The sequence below is a fragment of the Euprymna scolopes genome, chromosome 40, assembly GCF_053919585.1.
Source record: "Euprymna scolopes isolate OS-2025 chromosome 40, ASM5391958v1, whole genome shotgun sequence".
NCBI classification, from domain to species: domain Eukaryota; kingdom Metazoa; phylum Mollusca; class Cephalopoda; order Sepiida; family Sepiolidae; genus Euprymna; species Euprymna scolopes.
The window spans coordinates 23,325,726-23,350,636 of record NC_136521.1 but is presented as its reverse complement, the minus strand read 5'-3'; the positions used below and the strand labels follow the sequence as shown (position 1 = coordinate 23,350,636).

Here is a 24,911-nt window from a genome sequence, read left to right as displayed (position 1 = left end):
TGTTACTTTTAGAAAGTCAAACTTAAGATATATATACATATATACACACACATACACACACACAGTGGAATAAATTCTGGCCTATGTTAGAGACAACTATCATGCCAAATTTCATTAAGATTGGTTGAGGTGATTGGATTCAAACTCACAAAGTTGGCTGGCAACATGATGGTAGCCCCTGGGATGGTGGTGAACCCCAACTTGGTGTGCACCATCCCTAGTTAGGGGAGTTTATGAAGAGCCACACCAAATATGACCTTGACCTTGAAAAACGGTGTACACCATCATCATGTCATGTCATGATCGGTCCAGTGGTGTCGACTGCAGGAGAGTTGTATGCACGGATGCACACATAAACACTAATACTTTAAAGATAGTTACACCTGAATTCTTAGTATTACATACTAAGTGAAAATAAAGTCGTCTAAGGACAACACGAAGGCTCCCTTTTCATTGATATATAAACAATAATACATTGAAATATAGGAAGGTGCCACTTACCCTTGAATTTTACCTTATAATGTTGAGTGGTTAGTAAGAGGTCATCAAGTACCATTTGTTGAGTCTCAATTGAGGATTGAACACTAACTCTCCTAGTGAAAAATTAAAGTTCTATCAACCATATATAACAACTGACTAAACATCATATAAAAATGTGAGACTTGCTTGTGGTCACATGATATGAATTAGCAATAAATGATTGGAATACTTTGTTTTAAAAGGAAAAATACATTTTATGATGACGTAAAGCTTTTTTTTTCTTGCAGATTTTTAAAGAAAATAATTTGTACGGAAACTTTTTCTCCATTTTTGATGGAATGGCTATTTTCGATTTTTTATAAACATTTTTTTTTAAATAAATTGTCAGAAAATTTTGGTCAATGGTTAAAAGATCTTTCTTTATTTAATAAATGCTGTTCAAGGTTGATTAAAAATTTCATTTTACACGGCAATGCTCCTCATAAGTGTAATAAAAAATAAGTTAACACTTATATACTTGATAGTTTCATATATTTTGAAACATAACCTTGAAAGTTTTTCAATCTTTAAAACTATTAAAAGAAAAAAATTTAGTTGCATGTTTTCCATTAGAACACTGTTGCGTATCAATCTTTTTTTTTTTTTTAATAACTTTGACCCCAATTTTGACTCCTTAATATTTATTATTTTGGCCTCAAATCAAAATAAAAAGTTTTACCCATGTCAAAGTTACCTACATCTAAAATTTCAAGTCTTTAGATCCTAAATTGGTGGAGGAATTTGGTAGATAGGCAAAGGTCAACTCTTTCAACTTTGACCGTTTGGCAGCCAAATTTTTGCCCCAAAACTGATTAAAACGCTTGCTGCATATCTGAATACCCATTATGTATAAATTTCAAAGGTTTAGACCCGCAAAGACATCGCAAAGGTCAAATCTTTTGAACTTTCACCTATTGGCAGCTCAAATTTTCAAGCCAAACCGATTAAAAAGCTTGCCCTATCGCTGAATACCCTTTATGTAAAATTTCAACTGTTTAGACCAGAAATTGGCTAAGTTATTTGGTAGAGACTGCAGAGGTCAAATTCTTAACTTTGTCCCCTTAACATGTATCTTTTTTCTGCTCAAATCAAATTAAAAGTTAGATCCATGTCCAAATAACCTACATTTAAAATTTCAAATGTTTAGACTCAAAATTGGGGGAGGAGTTTGGTAGAGTTTTTAAAAGGTCAAATCGTTGAACTTTGACCTCTTGACAGCCAAACTTCTGGCCGAAAACCGATTAAAAAGATTTCCCCAAATCTCAATACCCCTTATGTCAAATCTCGAGTCTCTAGACTGAAAATTGACAGAGTTATTTGGTAGGGAAATTTACACACACATATTTTCACTTTTATAGATATATAGATTTATATGTAAAAGTTTTTGTAAAAGAAAATGGAAATGATCCCAAATCTCTAAGTGATCTTTAAAGGAGCTAAACTTACCTTAAAACTTCAAATATAATTTTATTTTGATGGAATTTAAATCATATGCATAAAATTCTCTGGGGAAGACAACGGAAGTGGTCTCAAACCTTCACATGCATTTCATTTGCCTTACATTTCAGTTTTCTTCCGATAATATTAAAGGGCACAACTGGGTCAATAAAGATAAAAGAATTAAGAATATTGTGAAAAAGGATAAATCCAGAGCAACATCAAGCTTTCTTACAATCATCTAGTTTTGACTTCTTTTTATCGATTAATTTCATTTTAATAATTTCAAGTAGCGAATAAGTATTTAACTGTGAAGCAATAACAAGCATACAAAACCAGCTAGTTAATAATAAAAATACATTTTAGAAAGGGTCTTGGGTTAGGGTATATCTTTAGAAAGACAGAAAAAGTAGGGGGGGGTGAGGGGGATCAAGATTTAAAAAGAAAAAAAACAAAACAAAAAAAAACAAAACAAAGAATTTTCTTTCTTTTTTTGTTTGTTGATTGATTTCATTTTTGTAAATGTATAGGAAAAAAAAAAAAGAAAAGTTCTCCAGTCATCTTCAGGTTTGTTTATATATTAAGACATACATTTTTTTTCTAAATATTCTGGATTAAGAAAAAATAATAGGAAAGAATTGGAATTGTTAAAAAAAGGAAAAAAAAATTGAAGCTTCAATTCATTTAAGAGCATCAAAGAAAATTAAGAGAGAGAGAGAAAAAAAAAAAATCAATAGTTTCATTTTTTTTTTTTCCTTTTTTAATGAATATTCACATTATTTTTTAAATTTTATTTTAAAGAAAGTTGGCAGCCGAGGTGGCAGTGGTGGGTAAATGATAGAATTATTAATAAATCGCGATGGTAGTGGTGGTGGCAGTTAATGAATTGACCAAAGTAGCAGTACCAATGCTACATGCCGATTCAAGCTAAGGTTTTTTGCTTTTTTTTTTTATTATTATGTTGAAACTTAAAAAAATGGTCAGAGAGAGAGAAGGGAAGGGTAAATAGATAGAAAGGTGAAGAAGAGGGGAATAGGGGGAGTAAATGAAGGTAGTTGCCGTCTTTTTTATTTATTTATTTATTTTGCTTTTTTTCCTTTCCTTTTCTGGATTTTTTTTTTTTTAATTTTATAATTCTTTTTATTATGGAGAAACTTAGAAAAATGGTTAAGGAGAAATAAAGAGAAAGGAGAGAGAATAGATATAAAGGTTCAAGATAGAGGAATGGTGACAAGTGAAGGCAGTTACCTCCCTTTAATATATATATATATATATATATATATATATATATATTTATTTATTTTTTCGCCTTCTCTCTAACATCTTTTCTGGATGTTTTATTTATTTATTTTTTTTATTTCCCCCCTCACCACTGCCACCCAGCAGAGTTCTAGCCTTGCATCCACCCAGCCTGAAAAACATTCCACTCAAATTTACTGTTAGGCTCAAATACCCCTCAAGGGTTCTTCAGCTCCGAGCCGATTTTATAACCAATGATTTTATTCCAATCAATCTTGCTGCGAGTAACTGGCAACTGTCGCCGCAGGGCCTTAAATGTAGTGTCGGACATTGTCTGGTAATTCTCAGAGATGGCTCTCTGCAAAGAGACAAAAGAGATTTTAAATTTATCAATTTTTCAGGATGGAGATGGACAAAAAAAAAAAAAAAAAATAGAAAAGAAATAAAACAATCTATGTATTAGGTATCACACATTGGGTGTACCTAAAAATATTGGGTGGTGAACCAAGGAAAGAGTTTATCAAATATGTATACACAGCGTGAGCAAGTGAATTTGTTTAACAGCATTTTAATCTCTGGGGGTCATTTTATGCAAAAAAAAAAAAGTTTGCTTTTGTCGTCAATTTTTCTTTTTAAAAAGTTTGTTTTCTAAAGAAAAATGTTATTTTGTTTAGAAGAGTATATATAATATTTTATAATTTGTTGAGGTTTTTATTTTTTCAAACACCTCTGACGTTTGCAGTTTCAAAATATTTTTTTCCGAATACGTTTGTGCCTTTTAATATTCTACTATTATATGTTTACTTTGTTGGTTGCAGAGTGTGCATTTTGGTGTTGCTTCAGCTTTGATCAGGTAGGAGTGGATCAGTTTGGTATGATCTCTTCTTTTCATCCATGTTTTTTGGTCTTGCTTTTTGATTTTCAGTTGATATTCATGTAATTTATTCTTTATGGATGTGTTCCATTCTTCTTGCCACTTGCTTTCCAGGTTTTCTTAGAATTTTTTTGGTCCATATGTAGAATTTTGATTTTGTATGTTTATGGTATGTGACTTCGCTAACTAGTTTGTCTGCATTTTCATTTCCTAGGATACCAACATGGCTATTATAATTGCATTACCTTTTTTTCTTTTCATTGTATTCTTGCATTATTTCTGTAATGAAGGGGTGTTTGATTTTTCTCTCTGGTAGTTCAGCTGTATAGATTGAGCAGTTGTACTCGGCATTGACTTTATATCTGTATAGGCTGTGCCTGTTCCATTCATTGTTTTGGATCCGTTTGTATATATTTTTTGCCGAGTTCTCCATAGTTGCTTCTGTTTGTTAAATTGTATTGTTTTCCTTGAATTGTGTGTGTGTGTGTTAGATCAATATTTAGTATATTTAATGTCCATGGTAGTCTGTAATTTTATTTTGTGTGACCATGTCTGTAATTTTTTTTGATTTGGAATATTGCTTCCTTAATTCTGTGTATGAAGGAGGGTATGCTTTTTGATTTCCCAGAATAGAAATTTATGAATCATGGATTGAAGGTTGTCTCATGTTGGATTTTCAGGATTGCTTTGCAATTTTGTTGCATATTGTAAAGCTAATTTTTCCCCATCTTCAATGTAGGGGTGGTTTAAAGGCTTCTTTAATATATAAAGGCTTTCCACTAACGAGGTTCGATAGGCTCTCAGACTTGATCTCAAACCTTAATTTTGCATGATTAATAATTTTTTAAGGAGGATTTCTAAGTGGAGCTGAATATGGCACAACCATGGTTCAGTTTGGATTTGATATGTGTACGGTATATTTTGAGCATTGTAGCCTAATCTGCATGCTATCCTCGCAAAGTAAATAAACGGTTCCACTCGAAATTCTGTCCAAATTCCCGAGTTTGACAGAAACATTCACGAGTTTGACACGATACATCTGAAGAAGATCGGAGGTTATATCAACTGAAACGATGTGAAAATCACACTCAAGGTGAGAACAGTAGTCCGATGAATCCAAATAATACAAATAAGCAATCCTCATCTAAAAAATTCAGAAATATCAATCTTTGAGGTTATGTAATTTAACATATTCTTGACAAGTCACCTCACCCTTAAAGAGACATAAATGTCTGTTTTTCGTATTTCTTTGACTTAAATAGTTTTAACAACAGATACATTTGGGCAAATCTTGATTAGTATTGCTAAAAATAGAAAATTTTATTGACTTTATATTTAATCCTGATCAACATCTTATTTTTCTTTGTTATAAAGTTTTCAACTCCCGATTCAGATGTGCTCCTCTACCAAAGAACACACAACAAAATAAAAAGATAAATCTTTAAAGATTCACCGGTCTGATTGTTTTTTGTTACCTGTCCGGGGTTAAAAAAAGAGAAAGTAAAAGGGGGAAAAGAATACAAGAATAATGCCAAAACTGTCCTCTCATGACGAATTCGCTTCTACGCATGTGTCATACGACTTCGTAACCTGATTTAGTTTAAAGATAAAAAAAAATGAGCTAATTTCATGTACATTGTGTTAGCTCAGTTGGTTAGAGCGCTGGGTCATTATCTCAAAGTTTTGGGTTCGAATCGTGGTGTGAGATGTCTTTTTTTTTTTTCGATTTTTTTATATTTTAATATTGAAGCAGGGTTATTGAAGCCATTTTTCACGTAACGTTCGTTTTTCTGTTTTTTTTTTTTTTTTTTTTTTTTTTAGTTTATTCTTAGGTTTTCATTAACACCCCCCACCCCCGAACGACCACACACATCCAAAAACACCCGGCCAACGCCGGGTACCCACCGATTTTTTAAATTTTAATATTGAAACAAGCTTATTTAAGCCATTTTTCACATTTTTGTTTTTATTTTTCAGATTTTTTAAAGAGGTTTTAACATTCGTTTTTCTGTTTTCTTTTTCTGATTTTTACATTTAACATCGTTCGTTTGCCTTACCTTAGTTTTTGTTTTGTGCTTTTATCTTGATTTTAAGTTTTAACTTTTAAAAATATTTACTTCGCTTATTCTTATGCTTTGATTACCCCCAGGGTAACCCCGGCTTTATTTTTCAGATAAGTTTAACATTCGTTTTTCTGTTTTCTTTTACTTCGCTTATTCTTATGTTTTGATTAACACCCCCCACCCCGCCCGAGCACACACACACCTCCAAACACTTGGGCAACGCCGGGTACCCCCCGCTAGTGTAAATATAAACCACTCTACATTTCCTAACACTATTGTGTGCTACAATAATCGATTATCGTTTGTTTTCTTTGTGGGGAAAAAAAATGGTTTAATCATTATTGAGAGCCAGAAGCATATTGATTGTGTATATTATGGTAGAATTAAACAAGATGAAAATTAAAAGCATTACCTGATATTCATCTTCAGCTTTCGATACCAAGTGTGTAAATTCCTTGGCAGTAGGTTCTTCTTTCTAGAAAAACAAAATGAGAAACATTCATGTTATGTCCAGTTTGGATGTTGCATGGTAGAAACAAACTTTTAAAGTTATTTAATGCTGAACATGCATATTATAAATGAATCATTGAATTTAGATTGTTTTACTTTGATATCAACACCTTTTGGCGTTTTTTAATACCAATAACACAATCATATAGTTATAACAATTTTAATGTCGTCAAATATTTATTAATGTAAGTTTTGTTGCTTTACTCAAGATGATTGGTTTGTAATATAAATATATATTTGGATATAAATTTATAGGAACAAAGATATTCTATTTGAGCCAATAAAGGAGATGAACAGATACGATGACTCCAATAGTAATAGCGACCAAGAAATGACTGTACACTCCTCGAAGCTCACAATCACCATCAATTACTGTTAGAGGCCCTACACAGGACGAATTCTATTTGAACCAAGAAATGGAACCTTAGCAGAAGTACTACCACTTTTGGTCAAATTTGGTTTTTATATAAAATCCTTTTTGGGGTTATTTAATACTGATTTGTTAATGACCTATCAACCTTTTTATGGTTATTTAATACGGATTTGTTAATGACCTATCAACCTTTTTATGGTTATTTAATACTGATTTGGTAATGACCTATCAACCTTTCTATGGTTATTTAAGGTCATACAGATTTTGTGGAAATTTTGGTGTGCACCAAATTTGGGATTTTGTTTTATATTTTGGTTAATAAATTTATTTCTTTCAGAGAGTCTTATTTTGACTGGTTTCAATTTGTTGAAGAGATCTTTTAGGTTGAACACATGATAGTATTTCTTTTGATATGTAATAAAGTCAACACACTCTAGTAATATATGCTTGACAGTGAACTTCTGGCATGTGCATAGTGAGGGTTCGACACCTTCTAGTAGGTACAAAGTCGAATTACACATAGGCCACACTCAAATGTGTGTGGCCTATGTGTAATTCGATTTAGTATATTTTTTTTTGTTAAATTTGTTTTTTATGACATTCTTCAATAATTTGTTTAATATTTTGTCGTCTATTCCATTCCTTTTGCTATTTGCTGGAGATCATTTTTTTTCATTTGAGATTTGTAGTCTGTATGCTGTTAGAGATTTTTTCCTTTGTCATTTTCATTTAGATCGATACAAGTCAGTATAACATAGAATTATTTCTTTGTTATTTGCAAGTTGATCGATTTTGTTCAGTATTTGAATGGTTAAGGGTTCTATCAATTTTTTAGTGCTTTTAAGGCAGCTAGAGAGTTTGTGAATAAGTTTTTTTTTGTTTACTTTCAGGGATTAGGGTTTGTTTATTTTCAGGGATTAGGGTTTGTTTACTTTTAGGGATTAGGGTTTGTTTACTTTCAGGGATTAGGGTTTGTTTACTTTTAGGGATTAGGGTTTGTTTACTTTTAGGGATTAGGGTTTGTTTACTTTTAGGGATTAGGGTTTGTTTACTTTTAGGGATTAGGGTTTGTTTACTTTTAGGGATTAGGGTTTGTTTACTTTTAGGGATTAGGGTTTGTTTACTTTCAGGGATTAGGGTTTGTTTACTTTTAGGGATTAGGGTTTGTTTACTTTCAGGGATTAGGGTTTGTTTATTTTCAGGGATTAGGGTTTGTTTACTTTTAGGGATTAGGGTTTGTTTACTTTTAGGGATTAGGGTTTGTTTACTTTTAGGGATTAGGGTTTGTTTACTTTTAGGGATTAGGGTTTGTTTACTTTTAGGGATTAGGGTTTGTTTACTTTTAGGGATTAGGGTTTGTTTACTTTTAGGGATTAGGGTTTGTTTATTTTCAGGGATTAGGGTTTGTTTACTTTTAGGGATTAGGGTTTGTTTACTTTTAGGGATTAGGGTTTGTTTACTTTTAGGGATTAGGGTTTGTTTACTTTTAGGGATTAGGGTTTGTTTACTTTTAGGGATTAGGGTTTGTTTACTTTTAGGGATTAGGGTTTGTTTACTTTTAGGGATTAGGGTTTGTTTACTTTTAGGGATTAGGGTTTGTTTACTTTTAGGGATTAGGGTTTGTTTACTTTTAGGGATTAGGGTTTGTTTACTTTCAGGGATTAGGGTTTGTTTACTTTTAGGGATTAGGGTTTGTTTACTTTTAGGGATTAGGGTTTGTTTACTTTTAGGGATTAGGGTTTGTTTACTTTTAGGGATTAGGGTTTGTTTACTTTTAGGGATTAGGGTTTGTTTACTTTTAGGGATTAGGGTTTGTTTACTTTTAGGGATTAGGGTTTGTTTACTTTTAGGGATTAGGGTTTGTTTACTTTTAGGGATTAGGGTTTGTTTACTTTCAGGGATTAGGGTTTGTTTACTTTTAGTGATTAGGGTTTGTTTACTTTTAGGGATTAGGGTTTGTTTACTTTCAGGGATTAGGGTTTGTTTACTTTCAGGGATTAGGGTTTGTTTACTTTTAGGGATTAGGGTTTGTTTACTTTTAGGGATTAGGGTTTGTTTACTTTTAGGGATTAGGGTTTGTTTACTTTTAGGGATTAGGGTTTGTTTACTTTTAGGGATTAGGGTTTGTTTACTTTCAGGGATTAGGGTTTGTTTACTTTCAGGGATTAGGGTTTGTTTACTTTTAGGGATTAGGGTTTGTTTACTTTCAGGGATTAGGGTTTGTTTACTTTCAGGGATTAGGGTTTGTTTACTTTTAGGGATTAGGGTTTGTTTACTTTTAGGGATTAGGGTTTGTTTACTTTTAGGGATTAGGGTTTGTTTACTTTTAGGGATTAGGGTTTGTTTACTTTTAGGGATTAGGGTTTGTTTACTTTTAGGGATTAGGGTTTGTTTACTTTTAGGGATTAGGTCGAGAGCTAAATCAATAGCAGTAATTGTGGCACTATATATTGATATTGCATTTATTTTTTGCTTCTTAATTTTAAATTTTGGAGCTGTCAGTGTATATAGGTAGATGATTCTTATGTTTTAGAATTCTTCATGGAAAAATTATTGGTTTATTTTGTCCTTAGCATATTTAGTCATGTCTAGTAGAATTTTATGTTCTTTCAATTACCATTGTGGGATTTGGAAGATGATTGACTGATTGACTTGTGGATAATATTTATGTTTATTTTAGTTGGTGTATTCTAATTACCCAATGTCAAAGTCAATTTAGTAATAAATTCAGTCATTTGAATGAAAGATTTTATTCTTCAAATTCTTAACATGTTCAAATATATGGATTTTATAAATTGATTTTGTGCATAATCTGTATATAGTAACAGGGGACATACAAATTGTCAATGTCCATTTTCAAGGTTGGTTGGTTGTTTTACGACATATCAACCGTTTTCGGGTTATTTAATGCCAAATTCAATGATTTTGAAGAACAATTTTTTAATAGAGTATATTTGTTTTTTTAAAGTCCGTTTCTATTTAACCCATAGTTGGGACCCTAACAGGTATTACCACTCCGGGTCAGAGTGGATCTGGGAGCAATGGCAATTAAAGGGTGGCTCCACACTCCCCAAAACTGGGGCCTCACCATCGGATATAGTTTAAGGTTATATCCAGGACCCCATTTTCAAGGATTTTTTTATTGCCTTCTCAAAACAAAATTCAAATTTCAAACAAAATTTGATAATGATATACTGATATATATAATAAATCCAAAAACTTAATAGCTTATCCAGTTCATTTTTTTTTTCTCATAGGCTGACTCTCTGGAAGCATTTGATTTTGTTGACAAAGTCAAATTTCCAGAATTGTCTGCTTTCAGAGCAAAATCATCTGCTGATGAAGTCAATGACATATCATTTTCTTATCTCACTTTCTTATTCAATTTTTCTAACTACTTAAGGTCTGCCTTTTTATTGCGTTTTTGTCTTTGCTTTTCCAGATATCATACCTCTATCTAGTCATGACGTATGACACAATGAGGGAGTGCGTTATTGGAACTTCTCACCCCACTCCTGCTGCTTTTACCTGGTGTCAGATGATCCTTTGTGCCACTAGAGTCTCATCCTTCATGTTCTTCACCTCTATTTCCTTGTTCAGTGAGAATCCTTTCTCAATACAGGTCTGGCTATGAGAAATTTCAGTACATTTTGCTAAAAACAAATATCTTGACATAAACAACAATCATTCCTTAATCCATTTATATCTGGCCAACCAAGTGCAATTAAATATTGTTTTCCCTATTTTGGATTGGTCTACACGGTTCATTTTATGTTTGAATTTCACTTGAAATACATCTGTAAAGTATATAAATAGCATCGGGTAGTTTCATGATAAAGGGACATAACTCTTATCGACAATATCACAATACCAGAAATAATACAATAACATTTGAAAAGAATGTATTTAAATTTGATTTTTAATATTTTGACACAAATTTTTACTAGGCATTAAAATATCATTTTCAAGGCCTTTCAAGACATTTTCCTTCTTTTCATGGTAATAATAGAAATAAGGCCTTTTCAAAACAAAAATTCAAAGCCTTTTCAAGCATGTGCAAACCCTGAGTAATGGCAACTGAAAAGTGATTCCATAAATCATCTCTGATAATTGATTAAAATTGATTAACATTGTGAAAAGAAAAATCAGAAAGGAACGTTACACTTACAGTTACATTAAGGGTCAACTTGACATCCTTGGAACTTACTAACTGCACATTTCCATCTTCATAGTAATGAACCTAAAAAGAAATATATATAAAAAAAAAAAAAAACAACAATCAGTTTCAGTCCTGTTCAATCTTAGGAAAGACACCTCAGGCTTTATCTTTTATTTGAGAAGGGCTTAGTTTATTGTAAATCACTAAGGCACCACTACCAGAGAATGCAGACAAGGCTGCTCAGGCATTTAATCATAGTGCATTGGCTTTTCAGCTTTACACCTGACCTTGTGTCTAACCATCTTGGAGAGGTAAATAAAATAAGTCCATTGTGAGACTACACAACTTCACTTGACAACCCAAGTTAAAATTCTGTCAAACTATGCTGAACTTGTTTAAGCTTATATAAGATAGAGGTCTTCATTGGCTAGAATATGGGCCAGGTAGTGAGTCTCTCTAATGAAAAAAAAAAAAAAATACTTATCTTTTCTGTGACCTTCCCTTGTGGTCAAGGTATTCACAAATTAAATCAGTTTTAAGTTAGACCATGACAGATGTTTTGACTAAATTTGGTGACAATTGGTCAAGCGATGTGGACCCTATATTATACACAAACAATAAGAGATGCAACTGAATATGTAAGTTAGTTATGTGAAGCAATAATGAAAAAGAATAATGAAATAATAAAAATAAGTTTTGAAACAATTTAAAATAAGATGACAAATAATAAAAAAAAATGTTTTGGTAGATGAGTATGAGAATCGAACCCATACCCTTGAGTTGGAAATTAATGTGTGAAAAAAAGAACAAAAAACCGGGCAACGTTACCCATTAGGCCACCGCGACATATATATGAACATACACGGGTTTGAATTTATATATTGAACTATAAAAACAGGCGTGCGCAATAAAAGTTAACTTGCTGCTTCCATTTGACCTAATTAAGAAGGTCAAATAGAAGTCACGCAGCGTTTGGGTTTGTTTACCGAAATTTGACAGTTTTTTACCCCAACAGATGTTGGGGAGGGGGAAAGCAGCTCCCAATTGTCCAGATTGAGATTGATCAAAGCTGATTGCTTCTGGACGTTTTTCCTGGCGCAATGCCGCGAACACGGCCGTTTGAGTTTAGTTTCACTTTATTTATACTAAAAAGCCCAATCAACACGCGAGAAGCCAAAATAGCAATAATTTTGTAAAAATCAACGTAAATAAATCTATACGCTACGCAGTTTCCTAATTCCTAGATATTATTATATAGGACCTATATAAACAGTTGTAAGCGATAGTAACGAACCCGGGACCGTGTGCGAGAAAAGCCTTTGCCAGACATACGCAAAATGGTCACACACATTTTGCCTTTTATATATATAGATTCTCTGGTTGCCCCATATATAAAGCATCCATAATCCAGCTTGGATCTTATTAAGGAATGGTATAGTTTAAGTAGTGTTGTTTTGTCAGCGCCCCAGTTAGTGTGGGCTAGGACTTTGATCAGTTTAATGGCCTTGTGACATTTTGTTTTTAGATTTTTTATGTGAGGTATGAAGGTCAGTTTCCTGCTGTATATTAAGCCCATGTACTTGTGTTGTTCAGCGACAGGGATTGATATTGTTATCCAGTTTTAGGATGGGATCATGGTGAGTTCTTTGGAGTTTACAGAAATGGGCGCATTTTGTTTTTTCTTTTGAGAATTTAAAACCATTTTCTGTGGCCCATTCGTTTATTTTATTTCGACAAAGTTGCAGTTTTCGTTCAGCTGTGGTTATGTATTTTGATCGGTAGCAGATGAGTAAGTTGTCCACGTATAGGGCACAGTTAGTACAAGAGGTTATGTTTTCAATGATTTTTTTATTTTTATGTTGAAAAGGGTGACGGATAAGATCCTACCCTGAGGTACCCCCATTTCTTGTTCTTTTTGGGTTGAGAGTGTGTTGCCTAGTCTTACTTTGAAGTGTCTATTTAAGAGATTGCAAATGAATTCTGGCATTCTTCCCCTAAATCCAAGTTCATATAGGTCTTTTTTTAATGCCATATTTCTAAGTAGTGTCATATGCTTTTTCTAGGTTGAAAAAGATTGTTATTAGGTGTTCTTTTCTGGCAAAAGCTTCTCTGATGAATGTTTCTAATCTGATTAGGTGGTCGATGGGGCTTCTATTTTTCCTGAAGCCAGATTGATATTCTGTTATCAGGTTTTTGCTTTCAAGATACCATGTTAGTCTTTCATTGACCATCCTTTCGAAGGTCTTCCATGCGCAGCTGGTGAGGGCAATGGGTCGGTAATTTGTTGGATCTGAATGGTCTCTTTTTGGTTTAGGTATTGGAATTACTATGGCTTCTTTCCAGTTTTTGGGGATGTTATTGTTCATCCATATGTCGTATATTTGTAGAAGGTAGTTGAGAGATGGTTTTGGTAGGTTTTTTAGAAATTGATAGTGGATTTTGTCAGGACCTACTGCTGTATCATGAGACTTTTGGATTGCCTCTTAGTTCTGTTCTGTTGAATGGTTGATTGTAATGTTCTTCATTTTTTGATTTGAAGTTAATTCTTTTCTTCATTCTGGTTTAGGGTTTGGAATTTCTTTGATTGGTTTTTTGATGAAGAGTTTATGGAGAATTGTTCAGCTAGTTTGTTTGCAATCTTTTCTTTGTTAGTAATTTTTATGTTATTGCAAGTAAGGTGTTTGATTGGGTCTTTATTGTTTTTCCCAGATATTTTCCTTACCATCTCCCATACTTTTTGATTTTGGTGTTCTCATTTATTTTTGATAAAAAGTTTTTCCAGGTCTTCCTTTTTGCTTCTTTGATGATTTTTCTTGCTTTTGCTCTGCTGTTTTTAAATTGATTTACGTTTTCCTTAGTTGAATTCTTTTTAAATTTTCTTAGTTTGGCACGTCGCATTCTCACTACTTCCTGACATTCTTTGTTATACCATGGTTTGTTGACTTTTGTAGGGGGAGAACTTTTTGGTATGTTTTCTTTTGCAATGGAAAGGAGTGTATTGTTGAAATATATTATGTGATCCTCAGTCTGGGTGTTTGCTTCTGGTATCAGTCTAGATTTGCAGGAGTTTGGGAATTTTTCCCAGTTTGCCTTTTTTAAATTCCAACGTCTGGTTCTGGGTTTTTTTGTCGTCTGGTTCTGGGTTTTTGTTTTCTAGTATAATTGGGTAGTGGTCGCTTCCGCATGTATCATCATGTGTTTTCCAGTTGTAGTCCATAGAGTTGGGTCGCAAATTACTAAATCAATAGCTGAGAGAGTGCCTGTTGCTGGGTATAGATATGTATTTTCTTTGGTGTTGAGTAGGCATAATTGATTTTGGTTAAGTAGCGTTTCGATTATTTTACCACGTTTGTCATTTCTTGTACTATCCCATAGTTCGTTGTGGCCATTTAGGTCCCCCATTAGTATGAATGGTTTTGGTAGTTGTTGGATTAGGGCATTTAGTTCAGTTTCTTTTATTCTTTCACTTGGTGGGATGTATAGTGAACAGAATGTTATTGTTTTATGGAATGTTGCGGTTATTGCATGTTTGTTTTTAGGTTTATTTCACTGTGTGGGATGTTTTTGTTTATAAGTAGTGATGATCCTCCTGTAGCTATGTTTGAATTCTTGTTTATGTAGTTATATGAGCATTAGTGTTTTATATTAATTGTATTATTTTCTTTTAGGTGGGTTTCTTGTAGGGCAATTATAGCAGGGCAGAAAGTTTTTATAAGGAGTAAAAATTTTTCAAAGTTGGGTTTTGTTCCTCTGAAGTATTCTTATGTTCCATTGAATTATTTTATGAGCCATGGTTTGTCTTTTTCTGGTTTTGGACTGTTGGTGTTTATGTCTACATCCATAGTTTTGATGTTTGCTTGGGTGTTTTGGGTTTCAGATCGAGAATGGGGTTGCGGTGGGTGGTGGGGTCCTGATCTAGAGGTTGAGCGGGATCTGTTTATTTTGCTTTTATTGGTAGCAGTCTTGTGGGGTTCTTTTGGGGTCTGTTTATTTTTTATGTCGTAGAGGTTGTTTCTATGGATGCTGTTGTTTGGAGTTTAATAGGTTTTTGTGGTAGAGTTTTAGTTTGGGGACTTTGTTTTATTTCGGTTATATTCTTTAAAAAATCTTTACTTTCTGTGATGGTTTGTTTCATGGTTTTTTTTTTGAAGTCTTCTATTAGTTCTCATTTCGTTGAGTAATTTCATGAATACTTCAATTTGAGTGTTTGAGGGATTTGTTTTTGTTGTATTATTTGGTTCAAGGTTAGGCTGTGTATTTCTTTTTGTTATCTCAGAGTATTTTGTGTTTTCTGATAGTTTATGGGCTTCTTGGAAACTTATGTTTTTGGTGTATTTTATTCTGAGAGTTTCTTCTTCTTTTTTCCATTTTTCGCATTCCTTTGAGTTTGCGCTATGATTTTGATGGCAATTGACGCATTTTGACAATCAGTATGTGTTTCTTTGTCTCCGCATCTCATGCAAGTTGGTGGTCGTGTACATCAATCTTTATGGTGCCCGTATCGTTGACAATTGTGATACCTGAATGGTCTTGGTATATAAATTTCGGTGTTTATTTTTTCATATCCTATTTTTATGTTGTTAGGTATTTGAGGAATATCAAATGTTAATATGTAAGTGTTTGTGTCTATGATTTCGCCGGATCTTGTCTTTGTCTGAATTCTTTTGATATCAATGACGTTTTGATTTTTAAGATTATTTTTTGTTTCTTCTAAGGGGGCACAGGGCTAGTTCAGGGCACCTGATTACACCTTTGCTAGTGTTCAATGTTCTGTAGAGGTAGGTTTTTATTTTTCGATCATCGAAAAGTTTCCATTTGTAAATTCCACTTGCTTGTTTCTGGTTTGTTATTTCGATTAACAGTGTCCCATTTTTTTGTTTTTTTTACAGTTTTTGGTTTGATTCCTTTTGATAGTATCCTTTCTATTTTGAAAGGAGACATTTTTGTTATTTGTTCTCCTTCAATTGTTTCTATTACAAAAAATCTTGGGAAGGTTTGTTTGTTTATTTAAGTTTCTGAGTCTGAGCTAGTCAGATCAGAAACTTCTGAATGACTTCTTTTTTTGAGGCTTATAGTGGGCCATTTTTGTAGTTCGTAATTTTTCTTCTCTCGTGCTCCCCACCCACCCCGGAGCCCTATATGGGAGGTGTTGGAGGGGGGGGACCCATTCGCCCCAATAGCAACACGGATACACGGAAGGTATACTCGTCTCGTTGGTGGACCTAAGTACCTGTAGTTCATTCATTTTTACTAAAAAAAAAATTTTTTTTTTTCAAAAGCCTCTTTTTAGTAAGAATATTTGTTTTTCAGCCGTGATAAGTCCATTTGTCCAGCGAGTTGATTGACCCATGGGCCACCGCTTTCTAAATCTGTTTATTGTAAAAAGGTGGGGAGTGTGAGTGGATTTTCTTGTCATGTTAGTCAGGTTTAGAGCTTGACGTGACCAGCTGATTGATTGGATCAGGCCCGTCGAACCGCCTGTCTAGCCCAGAACGAGGCCAAAGTGGAGTGTTGCAATTGATACCTTTGTTTTCCCTAGGTATCAGTTACTCAGCCACCAGGATCCCTTTCCTAGGCATTACGGGTCGCCACCCACGGCCAACAGGTGGCCCCATTAAGAGGTTTTTACTCTCTGCAGGGGGGCAGTCGGTGTATTCTTATGCCCCACCGACAGGGTTGGGTAGTAGGGAAGGAAAAAGAAAGGAGAGGGGAAGGGGGCTGTTGTTTTTGTTTTTGCAGAACATAAGTTTTACAAAAGAGAATAGAAAACAAAAACAGAAAAATTGATGTAGGTGCATTTCGTCTCAGGAAGCCAATAAATAGATAGCCTAATCTAGTAGCACCAGAAAGGAATAAGGAATATGGAATACAATACTAATAATTGTACGAGCACAAGGGACGGTCCTGAAACACCTGTGAAAAATTGAGATCAAATAGAGGCTTAACACGTGGTACTAATCAAAACAGTTCAAATATTAAAGAAAATCTTAGAATGCAGAAACCAACCAACATAATCATCATTCACAGCAAAGGCAAGTTAAAATAGAAATAAAAAAATATAGAAATAACAGTACTAAAACTGACAGAAATCCAAAAATCTCACTTCACTTAAAAAAAAAAAAAAAAAAAAAAAAAAAAAGGTGGCACTAGCCCAGGTTGGTACCATACAAAATGGTTGTGAATGGTCAAAGAGGATGGAAAGACCAAAGATGATGAACACTAACCAAATCTTCATGAGTAGACTACAGCATTCTGGAATCTTGGGAGACTTAAAATTCCAAAGAAAAACAATTCCTACCAGCATGAAATCAATAGTAAATGATGGTGATAAAGTAATTTGCAACAATTGTTGTTGACAGAGGCAGCAATGCTGGAAATCTGGCAAGGTTTGTTATCACTCAGATTTCAGGGTACACAACTTGTTATTACCAGTGAGCAATCACTTGATTAAGGTGAAGTCTTTTAGCTAGTAAATAGGAACTGCATAAAAAGCTGATCTGAATAAATCACAAAATTGAGCACCTCTTTAAAAATATTTAGTAAAAAAAGTTTAAAAAATTGTAAAGAAATAATTTATTTTTTTGTAAAGAAAATTAAAATTGTTAAAAATAAAAATAAGTAAATTCTGTTAAAATAGTGGCTGAACACCCTCTCCGACATGCCAATGGAAGCATCAATGTGAATTAAAAACATTGTATGGAAAGAGCGGGGGGAGGCATTATTTAGTTAGTTTGTTTCTACTTTGCTGCTCTTTAAAACATAGGCACACCTTAAAATAAGTTAGGATTCTTTTAAATCTCATCTAAAGCTGACAAAACTAACCAATCAATGATCATAAAAAAATATTTTAAAACTTACCAATTAATGATCATAAAAAATACTTTAAAACTAACCAATCAATGATCATAAAAAAATATTTTAAAACTAATCAATCAATGATCATAAAAAAATATTTTAAAACTAACCAATCAATGATCATAAAAAAATATTTTAAAACTAACCAATCAATGATCATAAAAAAAATATTTTAAAACTAACCAATCAATGATCATAAAAAAAATATTTTAAAACTAACCAATCAATGATCATAAAAAAAATATTTTAAAACTAACCAATCAATGATCATAAAAAAATATTTTAAAACTAACCAATTGACCCAGCAGCTTGTTTTAGTAATCAATCGCTCTTCATAAAGAAACCCATGTATGGAGTATTGTTGGCACATTTGAGCCAGTGGACTGACCACTAACATTTTGGACAGCATGAAAAAAAGAAAAAAAAAGTCTCTTCAATAAAGAAGGTCCAGATTTAATCTAATAATTTATTTCCTCAGACTTTGAAATACTGTACTAAAATGCAGAAATTTAAATGTAATGTGTACAAACATCTTGCTGCTCAAATCCGTCCCTCTTAATTCGACTCTTATAACAGGGTTCGTACAGATTTTCAATGCTCCTTTTCAAATTTTTTTCAAGGCCTTCTTCAATGATATAATAAACCAAAAAACTTGATAACAAGAAAAGTCATTTTTATTTCTTTATTTCATGAAGTAGTTATAAAGGTAACAGTTACATGAAGTTCTCTAACACACAACAAAACTGATCAACTATTTACATCACTACACAGTCATTGATTCTTCTTTTTTAGTTTTAAGCCTTTCTTTGAGTTTAGCCAGTTCATTTTTTTTTTTCAAAGGCTGATTTTCTGAAAGCATTTAACTTTGTCAACAGATTAAAATTTCCAGAATTTTCTGCCTTCAGAGCAAGGGCATCTGCTGATGAAGTCAATGACATAACGTCATTTTCTACTCTCACTTTCTTCTTATTTAGTTTTTCTATCCGTTCAAGGTCTACCTTTCTCTGGAGTTTTTGTATATCTTTTTGTTTCTCTTCTTTTTGTTTTTCCAGGTACATGTCATACCTCTGTCTAGCCATGGAGCATGAAACAATCAGAGGATTGGTTATTGAGATTTGACACGTCCCTCCTACTGCATTAATCTGATCACAGATGATTCTCTGTGCCACTAGTCTCATCCTTCATATTCTCAACCTCTATTTCCTTGTTCACAGAGAATCTTCTCAGACATCAGAACAGTCTTCACAATTTGAAACAACTTGCTGTAACAAATATCAGTCATGTAGGTTGCAAACAGTTAGTTTTTAACCCGTCATCTTCACTCCCATGGTTGAGCTCAACAAACTTTTCCGATCCAATGACAGGTAGCTGCTTAAGAAAAGTATCATATTCTTTCAGGACACTATCACACTCCTCTTCCTTTACCTTCCTGTTGTGCATAAGAATGTTTAATGCACTTTTAAATTGCCTTCTACACCATACCTGCTTGGTGGCAATTGGTCTTGAGTTTAGAGCAAACAAATGTCTGACAAGAGAATAGAAGAGTGGGTATGTACTTTTTAACTTCCGGTGTAAGAGTTACGTCCCTTTACTATTAAAACATTTTTTTAAATGTTGAAAATAAAATCCAAAATTGAAATTGTATATTATCGTGAAGAGAGTTGCGTCCCTTTTTTTTCTATATAATAATATAGAAAACAAAGGGACGCAACTCTTCACGATAATATACAATTTCAATTTTGGATTTTATTTTCAACATTTAAAAAATATTTTAATGGTATTTCTTTTAATACAGGGTGACCCCAAAAAAACAGAGGACATTCAAGTGTTTTTCTGAGCATTTTACAGTCAACGGAGGAAAAAAGGCCAAAGACCCTAGCGTTTTGATGTGATGCTTTGAATATAATAAACTAGTTATGACCAAAGTTTCATTTCATTCCGACAAAACACTAAGAAACAGGGCCTAATTAGAGTTGAGCCCCGTTTGTACTTAAAAAATAATTTAATACTATTTCTTTCGATTTTATTTTTAATATTTTGACAAATTTTTAGTGGAGATAAAAATACGCTTTTCAAGGCATTTTCCATATTTTCAAGGACTTTTCAAGGCAATTTAAAAAATATGGCCTTTTCAAGGCAAAACTCAAAATTCTAGGACTTTTCAGGTGTGTGCGAACCCTGTATAAATGAAGTCTATATCACAACTTTTAAATCTTTGTCTTTTTCTGTATCTTCAATAATCATTGGGAAGTTTACCTTTTAAATCCAAAATGACAAACATTCGATGTAAATTTTTTTTTTTTTTAGATACACATCAACTAAAAATGCATCTCTAGATTCTCTTCAATGTGGCTAATGAGAATGCTCAATCAGCAGAAGTTGGAAGTCCTAAACTGCCTCCTCCACATCCTGTTACAATGGCAAACCATTTTTTTCATAATGTCCGTTCTTTGCCAATGCCTTAACTTGAAATTTGTCATCAGTCGTGTTGCAGTGATATCTTCGATGGCTCAGACGTGCAGCTCAGAAGGGAGTGAGGACAATCCTCCTTACCTGAGTGGCACAAATGTAAATAAGTATGTTTGGTGAGTTGCATGTTTGCAAAGCATGCAAATAATAACAGGCTGCGAGAGGAAAGAGGCAAGGAAAGAGAAATCATTTTAGACATGGGGAAATATTTCTGATTTTTGGTTTGGTCACTCAGAATTCAATTTGTCCATTTCGAAAAAAAATATTCCTTCAGACATTCCCTGCTGTGATCTTGCCAAAAATAATAACCAGCCAGATATAAAAACAACCTAATGTCTAGGAAGTTGAATAAATCTCATAAATAAGACTAGCCATTATCTCAAGTGGTATTTCAGGGGTATCCTCTGATATAACTATATATTCCAGCAGATTAGTAATTTGATTTTACTTACTTGAACTTTAAGTAAACCTATTAATGTTACTTGTCCACCATTTTCATTAAATGTTACAGTCCACTGAGAGCGCCAGCGCCCATTCCTGTAAAGAAAAAAAAAATACAGGTTGCAGAAAAAAATCTTGTTTGTATAAGAATTCTCTATTTGTGACATACTGTCTAGCAACATGGAAGAGCTGTTATAGTGTAAAAATTGTGATATTTACATTAAAAAATTATAAAAAGCAAAAATTGTCAGAGCCATTTCATCAATTGTTATTATAGACGAGATAATTGTAAAAACAAAACATGGGTTTTACCAACAAATTTTAATTTTTAAAGAAAAAACTGAATTTACTTTAGACATTTTTTTATAAAAAAAAACTAGCGTTGTACCCAACATTGCTCAGTATTAAATATCATGTTAAATTCCTTTAAAAAAAAAAAAAAAAAAAAATGGAAAGAAACTGAGACATGTATGCGAGTATTGTTTTTTCTAAACAGTTCATGCCTTGTAAGTAAAAACAATACTCAAGCTAAGATTGAAAGCAAAACTTAAAGGCAGTGAGTCAAGTACGATAACCATTAGGCCAGCTTGCTATGATCTTTGAAGTGTTTTCAAACCTACTTATTCTTAACATAAGGAAGCGGTTATGTGAACGATTCATGCATGTGAAACAAGCAAATAAAAATCTGATGACGCCTAAGTACCAATTTTTCAATTTTTACCCCTTAGCAGTCCTTATTTCCGGGTGAAAACGGATTAAAGAGTTTTCCACATGTCTGAATACCTATATACCAAATCTCAAGTCTGTAGATAAAAAATTTGTTCAGTACATAGATTGAGAGTTGTCCTCACACACTTTTATAGATATATATCATCTGATAAAGAAATCCATTCTTTATTATTTTTTTCATTTTTAACACACTGTAGAACAAAGCTACACAACTTATTTTCTTAGAAAAATTATAACGTATTGATTATAACACATTTGTTGCAGCATGGATCCTCATCGACAATTCTAGTATGAATTTTAGAAGTCTTAAATCAATTCTAGCTTTAAATATGTAGTATACTTTTTTAACAGCATTCTATCCCATATTATATTAAAAGGCCATTCTTGCTCAACACACATGCTTGAAGAAGGCTGGAGATTGCATCTAAACATTGTGAGAACAGTAGTCCAAATAATTCATCGGAAACAATCAGTACTATTTTTATATTGGAAATATAAGAAAAACAAATTGCAAGAAGGAACTTACCAAAAGTTCTTTGGCTGGAACTGATGGCTTTCGATACAAGCAATAATAGTTATGTTAGAATCGTTACTGGTGCCGTAAACCGAGGTGACACCATGTTTGTAGTGGTTATGTACATAGGGAGTAAAAGCTGCTTCGATCACGGCTCGCCACGGCTCAGCAACGGCATCGATATCAGCTGCTTGCAAGTCGCTGGCTTCTTTACGCAAATGGTCATATCTGAAAGAGAAGCAAAACAATGGATACACATGTTCTTATTCCTAATCTATACAATATTTGGTTATTTGAAAATTGAAAGGTAGATAATTCGTTCAAGAGTTTGATTTCTTCTCGTATCAATATGACACATAAATTCTTTTAAAGCTGAAATTGGGATTTGAATAATAGTTAAGCACATGAATCTTGCTTCACTGAAAATTATTGTAATTTTGAATAGATCTTGGGTAAAATTAAAAACTCACTGATTAAAATGTTTAATTTTTTTTATTTAAATGTTTACTTTGAAGCATTAAAAAACTATACTCTGAACATTAGGAAGTTTCAGTGAATGCCCTGTTGCCTTTTCTTTTTTGCCACTTATTAAAGCTCAGAGGTTCCTTGAGAATAAGGGTAAAAGATATTGCTGGTTGAACGACAATTGCCACCATGAACAAAAATGAAAACAATGGATGGAATAGACAAATGATTAAACGGAACTGATTATCCAAGAGGATGGCTCAACAAATATTTCTTTACATTAGATTTGGAGATGACCATGTTGTAGTCTGTTGGAAAGCAGCTTCATCATATTTTGTTCTACAGATGGTATGTTCTAGGAAAGAAATTTAGTTAATGGAAGTTCTAGGAAAGAAATTTAGTTAATGGAAGTTCCATTGAGTTTTTGATTAAGAGAAAGAAAGGAAAGTTTTTTTGCTCTGGTTGTTGGAAGATAAGTTCTTGCTGTCAAAATTTTAGACGGTACTAGGAATTGGGAGTTCAGTCAAGCACCTACCATAAACATAAGACAGTAGAGAGAGAGAGACTAGCAACAGCTTTTCTGTGTAAAAGAAGTTCTAGAGACGAATAGAGATTATTTCCACTACATTTCAAAGTAGATTTCTATTCTTGTTAATAAAAGAAAGAGTGATCCAAGAGTTCTCCATTTTAGAATGTATTTGGCTCTTATACCAGTAGATGATTGTGTCGAGAGTGAAATGATGGAGCAGAATGATCCAACCATTTTCCAGTAACCGTAGCAACAGAATTAATGCAAGTCTTCCATTTCAGGTGTGTGGTGAAAGTCAGTTCTAGAAATTTATCAAAGAAGGGGATTTCCTTGAAGAGAGAGCCATTGAGTGGGGAGAAGTGAGGATCAAAGTATTAGTGATGAAAAGAGAGAAGCTTGGATTTAGAAGTGTTAAAAGTAACAAGTCACCTTTTCCCTCGTTGCACCACAGGCTCCAAATCAGAAGAGAGAGTCAGAAAGATCTTGATTATTAATATTCTTCAAAGTGCTGCCATAAATAATTGTCTTCTTTGAACAAATGATCTCAGAATATGATTTGGAAAATTAAAGTTTAGGAAGAGGGTTTAAGGTTAAGTATGGATCCTTAATGCATGTCAGCATAGATACCATGTGCTTCAGATATTTACGCATCAACTATTATAAATCTATTGGAGAGAAAAGATTTAATGGCTGAAAGGACATTTTCCAATATTCCATAGCTAACAAGTTTGCTTATCGAAAGTCGTTGATATATCAAGGGCTATCACCCTAAAAAGGAAGCCCTCGTCAATAGATTCACCAATTCTGTGCGATATTATAGTTGGCACATCAGCTGTAGATTTTCCAGAAATATTGCTTATCACTAAGATATGGCAACTTCTGGATTTTCTTACAAATTCAAAAACAGGATGCACACAGACTGATCAGCACAGGACAGACCTCCAGTATTTTTTAAAAATACTATGCAGACCAACTAAATTTTCTGTGATGGAAAGCAACAATTAATTAGCTGTGAAAGGATAAATATTTTGAACTGCAATTTCTTGACTGGAATGTTGTTGAGGCGAGTTGTCAGGTTGAAATTGAGATTCTTGGTAATCTTGGCAATATCCTCCAGTTATTCACATGTCAAGTTTATTTTTTTTTTTTGTTATGGGGGAATTCTGGGGTAGGTAGACATGAGCAAAAAGGATGGAATTTGTTGTGAAAATCTTTGGCTTTATTGAATGTTGAGATCATCACCCTTGGTTCATTAATGATGGTTGGATAGGGATATTAGATCCTTTTAGAACCTTGTTATTTTTCAAAACTCATGAGAGCAAAGTCTATGCTATTGCTAATTTTACGAGCACACACACACAACTTGTGCTGTGTGACTTCATGAAAATAGTGAGCATATTTTCATTTTTTTTCTTTTGCAAAATTATGGACAATTTTGAACCTCCATATTCAAATATATGCCAGAATAATAAATAGGAAATGTCAGATTTTCTCAGGATTAACAGTAGGATAGTAGATAGAAATTCAAAGATTCAGAATTTAATGATGAAATAAAAATGCATAATTGACGATTATTGCTGAAGTTGAAAAGATCAACAATGAACTCCAATAGATGCAATTACAGGTTATAAAATGAAAAATGTATTAAGCTGGTGGTGCATGAAGATGTTCACTATATTTCAAGATGGAGACATGAGAAGAGTGATTCAAGAAAAGTACCGGAAACATACAAAGA

General features: G+C 33.1%; 1 protein-coding gene across 1 annotated transcript in view; it reads right to left on the bottom strand.

Moving 5' to 3' along the window:
• Positions 1 to 3,197: 3,197 nt before the first annotated feature.
• The window catches only part of LOC145265344 (F-actin-capping protein subunit alpha-2-like), a 124,193-nt gene continuing 102,479 nt past the window's right edge, over positions 3,198 to 24,911 (bottom strand). Inside the window, exons 4-8 of the mRNA XM_080121110.1 lie at positions 22,195 to 22,410; positions 20,951 to 21,035; positions 11,184 to 11,255; positions 6,545 to 6,607; positions 3,198 to 3,553 (exon numbers count right to left, since the gene is read on the bottom strand). Coding sequence (XP_079977236.1) covers positions 3,413 to 3,553; positions 6,545 to 6,607; positions 11,184 to 11,255; positions 20,951 to 21,035; positions 22,195 to 22,410 — 577 coding nt within the window. The 3' untranslated portion in view covers positions 3,198 to 3,412. The remainder of the gene's footprint in view (positions 3,554 to 6,544; positions 6,608 to 11,183; positions 11,256 to 20,950; positions 21,036 to 22,194; positions 22,411 to 24,911) is intronic.